The following is a 6,896-nucleotide window of genomic DNA, read 5'->3' as shown; positions in this document are numbered from 1 at the left end:
GGAAATAATGCCCTTGGTCCAAGTATGCATTCTATGTTAAGTCTAATAAATGCGGTTCAGTATTAATTAACAAGTTAATAATTCAGTGAGATCAAGTGAGCTGAATGCCTAGCTAGAGGCCGCTTCAGTTCAAGTGGAATTAATGATATTAATCCACAGCTTACTCTTGACTGAACCCGTAGGGTCACACAAATAGTACGTAAACGGATCAAGTATTTAATGGCATTAAATACTCCATCTATGAATATTCGGAACCGACGGATCTTGGTTTCAGTGGGAGCTAAGATCGTCACAGGCAAGAAATGAATACTCCGGAAACGATGATATTGCCGGAAACGGAAATATGGATCGTATCGGAAATATAAATATTATCCAAGTCGTAGATGTTGCCGGAAACGGAAACATGGTACGTATCGGAAAATATTATCGGAAATGGAAATATTGCCAGAATCGGAAATATTGCCGGAAACGGAAATATTGTCAGAATCGGAAATATTACCGGAATCGGAAAATAATTCCGGAAACGGAAATATTAAATATTTGTTCGAAACGGAAATTAATTCCGGAATCGGAAATACTAAATATTGTTCGTATCGGAAATGAATTCCGGAATCGGAAAATTTAATCGGAAGCGCATCGTACGAATAAGCATCGGACGAGGCCTGCCGGACGAGGCCCAGCACGAAGCCAGGCCATCGCCCAGCAAGCCAAGCGCGCCGCACAAACAGCCTCGCCAGGCCCAGCGCAAGGCCAGGCCCAGCAGGCTGCGCAGCGCGCACAGCGCGCACAGCACGCGCAGCGCGCAGCGCGCGCGGGCGCTGCGTGGGCTGCTGCTCGCGCGCACGCATGGGGGCCCATCGTGGCTGCCGTGCGTGTGTGTGCAAGTGTTTGTGTTCGTGCACGTTTCCTAAAACATGCAGAGTTCGGTTAATGATTAAATTCCTAATTCTAATTGATAAATTAATTAAATTAGAGTTCTTGTAGGATTCTAGGTTTAATTAATTTGTATCTGAGTAGGATTTCGATTCCCTTTCCATACCCCTATAAATATGAGGCTAGGGCTCGCAATTTATAACGTTTTTCAAAGTATTCAAAGTGAGTTTTTGAGAGAAAATTCAAACACACATCTTGCTCAAATTGCCGAAATTTTCTAGTACCTTAAGGGCGATTCTAGTTGGTCAATCTTAAGGCGGATCCGGACGTGCTGTGGACTATCTACGGAGGGACGACACTTGGAGTCCTAAAGACTTGTTCTTGTTCGGTTCGGGCGCAGCTAGGGAGGGCACGCAACAAAGAGTATGCATCTAAATTATGCTATATGATTATGTGTAAATAATATGTTGTCCTGGGTTAATGGTTGTTTCCGCATGATCTATGTAATGTCATATGTATCATAACCTAACACATTAACCACTGGGAAAGTTGAAATTAGCAATGAAGAGGACATTTTAGGAGTTTTACAGACTAAGGACATACATGGGTATGTTGAGATTTTAACCTTAGCAACATTTGAGCGACCCCAATTACCACCACTTCCTGTAACTCCGTTGCATAGAACCAAACTTCCCGGGTTTTCAGAAATTTTAAGAGAGGAAAGCAGGCCCAGAACCAATCTGATCAACCCATTCAGACCTCCTTCCCAAACTGCCCACCCAAGTGAACACACCACACACAAATCAGCCCAACCCAATATCTCTTCCTTACTGAAATCAGCCCATCCAAATCATTCACAGTATAGAGCAAGGTTGAGTGAAGATGAGGGTCAAAGCAGCCAAAACACAGGGTTTGATTTCAGTGGTATAGGGGGGAGAGTGAAATTGTCTGCTAGGAGGAGCATTAGAAACAATGGAGTGGGTTCTTTTTCCTCCAATTGGGCAGAAGCTGCTGTTGTGTTGAGTGAAGATGAGTGGTTAGCTAGCCTATCCAACAGAGAACCATCACCACAACCATCTCCCTATCCATCTCCACCACCATCTCTAGCTGCAGAAACACAGCCTTCCCCACAAATCAAAACTGAAAACAGTGATAACACACCCCCAGAGGACTCCAAAACTTAAGAGAGTTGCACAGAGGAAGAAAAAAGGGGAGAATGGGCATAGTGAAGTGGGTGGTAAGAAAAAGAAGAAGAGAACAAGTAAGAAGCAGTTGTTTGAAGGGTCATCTAGTTCAGATCTGTCTGATTTGGACATAGATTGGGTTGCAGGGGAGGAAGAGATAGGTTTAGATGATGATGAGTCCTTGTTTTTGCAGACCATAGTTAGTGATGATCTGTTTAGGCAGCTAAGACACAGTATTGGGGGGAATGCTAATATTGGGGATGATAGTGTTCAGAGGAACTTGAGAGATCTTGAAGAGCTTGAGGTGAATAACCAAGAGGAGCTTCATTGGGACAGTGATGAGCTAAGGAGTGTTGGTGGATCTGATGATGATTTTGAGGATGATTATTGTACCTTCAACCCTGTAGTGGACTTCAAAAGGAAGATCCAGTTGAAGATTGGGCATAGATTTTCATCTGTTGTTGTGGTTAGGAAGGCACTAAGGGCACATGCTGCTGAGAACAAGTACGATTGCTACTTCCTTCACAATGAGCAACAAAGGATAACTGTGTAGTGTAGGAATAGGTGTGGGTGTCCTTGGGACAGTGGTAGGGGTAGGAAACCTAGTTGTGCATGTCCAAACAAATGCCCTTTCAAAATCCATGTGAGGATGTTGCCACAAACTGATTATCTGCAGATTAGGACAATGAATCTAAGGCATACATGTGTTAGGACTACTGTGAGAAAATGTGTGAAGTCTGATTACTTATGTGAGAGATACTTGGAGACTTGGAGATCAGATCCTCACTGGAAACTGAAAAAGTTCATGGAAAGGGTGATGCTTGAATTAGGTGTTAAGATAACTTATTCCACTGCTTGGTTGGCAAGGGCTAGAGCAAAATTGGCTCTATATGGGTCATCAGCAGAGCAGTATGGCAGAGTGTGGGAATATGCCAAAGCATTCTTGACACATAACCCTGGCAGTAGTTGTTTGGTGTTGGTTGACAGCAATTTTGGGCCTGAGAAGCCCCTGTTCTTGAGGATGTACTGCTGTCTAGAACCTTTGATGAATGGGTTTAGGAATGGTTGTAGGCCAATTGTTGGATTGGATGGCTGTCACTTGAAGGGTGCATATCCAGGTCAGATATTGGTAGCTGTTGGGAAGGATGAGAATAATAATATCTTCCCCATTGCATGGGCAACTGTGGAGATAGAAAACACAGAGACATGGTGTTGGTTTATTGATTTGTTTATGAAGGATTTTGATGGTGGAAGCAATGGTGTTGGCTTGACTTTTATGTCTGACAGACAAAAGGTAATTTTCTTTGATTTTGTTGCTTATATTTTTGGTTTTATTTGTTCATTAAGGTGCACACACTGACTTAAACAATGGTGTAGGGTTTGCTTGAAGCAATCAAGACAGTGACTCCACAAGCCAACAACAGATTCTGTGTTAGGCACATATGGGCAAACTTTAAGCTCAATTTCACTCGAACTTTGTTTAAGGACTTGTTTTGGGATGCAGCTAGAGCTACAACATTTGTAAGTGTCTAATTTCACTGGCATTTGTACACACAAAGTTCAGACTAGATGATATGTGCAGATCAACTGATCTGTGCAGATCAGCTGGTCTGTATAGATCCTTTGATATGTGAATATTAGCTGATATGTACAGATCAAATGATTTGTGCAGATCAGTTGATCTGTGCATATCATATGATATGTGCAGATCAGTTAATCTGTGCAGATCAGTTGATCTGTACATATCATATGATATGTGTAGACCAGTTGTTCTATACAGATCAAAGGATCTGTGCAGATTAGTTGATCTGTGCAGATGATTAAATTTTAGGGTTGGACTCGTTCCCGAGTTGGTTTTCAGTTAAAGTCAAACTTTTATAGAGTTGGAGTCGATCCCGAGTTGGTTTTCAGTTAAAGTCAAACTTTTAAAAAGTCGGACTCGTTCCCGATTAAAGCTTGTTTTTAATGATTTGGTAATGTCAAACTTTTTTAAGTCAAACTTTTAAAGAGTTGGACTCGTTCCCGAGTTGGTTTCACTTAAAGTCAAACTTTTTAAGAGTCGAACTCGTTCCCGATTATTGCTTGTTTTTAATGAGTTGGTAATGTCAAACTCTTTACAGTCACACTTTTTAAGAGTTGGACTCGTTCCCGAGTTGCTTTTCACTTAAAGTCATACTTTTTAAGAGTTGGACTCGTTCCCGATTATTTTTAATGAGTTGGTAATGTTTTTGTTGTAGATGGACTTTGAAATTGCAATGGAGTCCATCAGATTCCTTGATGAGGATGCTTGGAGCTACCTAGATGACATCCAACCAACACATTGGTCTAGGTGGGCCTTCTTGACTGATGTGAAGTCAAACATGTTGTTGAACAACTTGTGTGAGACTTTTAATGCTGTCATCAAAGATGCAAGGGACAAACCTATTCTAACTCAGATGGAATGGATGAGGAGGTACATGATGAAAATGAACAACGACAAATGGGAGGCTGCTAAGAAGATGAAAGGAAGGAAACTGATGCCATACATAGGCACAGTGTTTGATGGCTTGGAGAAGTACAGCAGGGGGTGTATTGTGAAACAGAGTAGGGATGACCAATATGAGGTGGAATTAGGCAGTGACCAAGTCACTATTGATTTGGCTAACAGGACATGCTCTTGCTTCCACTGGGATCTAACAGGTATCCCATGTGTGCATGCATACTCCTGCATCATGGACAAAAGAGCTAATCCAGATGACTATGTGCATGAGTATTACAGCATGAGAAGTACCTGAAAGCTTATGAAAAGCCAGTGAAACCAATGCCTGGTGCTAAGTTTTGGGAGAAGGTGGATGTTCCTGCACCAGCACCACCTAGATACAAGGTACAACCTGGCAGGTCAAAGGCAAACAAGAGGAGACTGGAAGCAGGGGAGAAACAAGGGAAAGGGAAGCAGGCCAAGGGAGACCAACATACCCAGGTTGAGCACCCTAAAAGACCAAAAAAACAAAACAAGTGTGGGAAGTGTGGTGGACTAGGTCACAACAGAACAACCGGCAAGAAGGATGGTGCACCTGATCAACCAGCTTACAAAGGGCAGGGTGGTAGGCCAACATCCAACACTCCATGGGTTGCTGAACAGAGAAGAAAGAAGGAAGAAAGGGTACTTAAGGCTGCTGTAGCTGCAGCTGCATGTGCAGGATCTTCAAGTCAGCCCCAATCCCAAGTAACCCAAACACAACAGTCCCAAACTCATCAACACCAGTCCCAAACTCAGCCACAACAACCTAGGACTAAAATGCCAGTGAGGAGGAACATTACTTCTGATTTGTAGTTTGTAGCTTGTAGTTTCTAGCATTTGGAAACAATGCCTTGAAGTATAATTTTGCTATTTTCATAACAACACAACAACTGGTGATAATTTTGCTAATTTTGACTTAGTATTATGACAATTAATCAATTTAATGCCTTGGTAATCTTGTTTTTAAGTTGTTCTTGTTCCTGGTATAATTGTTCTTGCTTCTAGTATTGGTGGTGATTGCTGCTGGTATTGTATTTGTTCTTGCTGCTGGTGTTGTTCTTCTTGCTGCTGTGGTTGTTCTTCTTGCTGCAGATATTGTACTTCAGTTGTTGATGTTGTTACAATTGTTGCATCAGTTCTGAATTGGCAACACAACCAAAGTTGACTTAGATTGACTTTGGTCAGTCAACTTTGGTCAGTCAACTTTGGTTGGTCTTCTGCTATGTTTAGCTGCTGGTGGTGTTCTTCTTGCTGCTGGTGGTGTTGTATTGTTGTTCTTGCTGCTGGTGTTCTTATTGCTGCATCAGTTCTGAATTCGCAACCCAACCAAAGTTGACTTAGGTTGACTTTGATCAGTCAACTTTGGTCAGTCAACTTTGGTTGGTAAGTTGTTGCTTAGGTTGATTTTAAACATGTTTCACTTTTAATTGTTGACTTAAAGTTGACTTAAGTTAACAAAAGTTGACTTAAGTTGACTTATGTCCGCAATAGTTCACTTTTAATTGTTCAATTCAACTCATTCTCGAGTTGCAATGACTAAATCTTTGATCGTTTACGATTCTTTCAAGATTGATCATTTCTTTTCAACCATTATTTCAATGTCGAATAATTGACGGGATTAGGAGAGGCCATACTCAATTTGAAAAGTTTTGAGTTGACGGAGTTTAGACCTAAAAGAACAGAAAAATGACCAGATTTACGACAATTGTAACAACTTATTTGCCTCTTCATTACTCCTAATTAAAACAGAACGGTAAGACAAACATATTCATTCAATGATTCCAACGATATTACATTTCCATCCATCAATTAAACGCAATCAATTCAACCATCGTTACACTAAATCATTCAATCATACCATCCTACATTCGGATCACTAACGACACCCTTAATTCAAAAACTACTTGAATAAAATCACAACACCAAATACAATAACTACAAACATTAGGCAAGCCACGAATAACAAACTTTGATCTGCTCCTCCATTAAGAATGTGCTTTTCCGGACCATTCATGATCCACCTTTTCGGGTAGCTCAACTCATCAAGCTTTTTTTTCATGTCATTCATCTCAATTTGCATCAATCTTTTCTCCAACAACAGATTCCTTATGACATCCCTCTGCCAGAAAGTGCTTTCCAAATCAGTCCACCAAAAATACGAGCATCTCCGTGTATCGGTTTCTCGATCATAGAATTTGCAACCAATGAATTTTCGACCTGGATTTTCGTGGGTCCAAGAAGTTAGCCTTGCCACAGGAGCTCCGCAATAACAATACTCTCGTGGACCATCAACCTTCAACAATCAATTGAGTTAAATTCCCCAAATTGCAAAACCCTCC

General features: G+C 41.3%; 1 protein-coding gene across 1 annotated transcript; it reads left to right on the top strand.

The window, feature by feature from the left end:
- Positions 1–2,706: 2,706 nt before the first annotated feature.
- Positions 2,707–4,831, top strand: LOC110794242 (uncharacterized). Its single transcript, XM_021999193.2, has 3 exons — positions 2,707–3,351; positions 3,435–3,578; positions 4,295–4,831. The coding sequence occupies exons 1-3, from the start codon at positions 2,707–2,709 to the stop codon at positions 4,829–4,831; spliced, it is 1,326 nt and encodes a 441-aa protein (XP_021854885.2).
- The last annotated feature ends 2,065 nt before the right edge of the window (positions 4,832–6,896 follow it).

The sequence above is a fragment of the Spinacia oleracea genome, chromosome 5 (assembly GCF_020520425.1).
Source record: "Spinacia oleracea cultivar Varoflay chromosome 5, BTI_SOV_V1, whole genome shotgun sequence".
Taxonomy (NCBI): domain Eukaryota; kingdom Viridiplantae; phylum Streptophyta; class Magnoliopsida; order Caryophyllales; family Amaranthaceae; genus Spinacia; species Spinacia oleracea.
This window is presented reverse-complemented; position numbering and strand designations above follow the sequence as displayed.

Excerpts from the sequence above, each read along its gene's own strand:
- LOC110794242 (XM_021999193.2), top strand. The coding sequence starts at position 2,707 with ATGTTGCCACAAACTGATTATCTGCAGATTAGGACAATGAATCTAAGG. Across the intron at positions 3,352-3,434 it reads TTATGTCTGACAGACAAAAG|GGTTTGCTTGAAGCAATCAA; the intron begins GTAATTTTCTTT and ends ACAATGGTGTAG. Across the intron at positions 3,579-4,294 it reads CAGCTAGAGCTACAACATTT|ATGGACTTTGAAATTGCAAT; the intron begins GTAAGTGTCTAA and ends TTTTTGTTGTAG.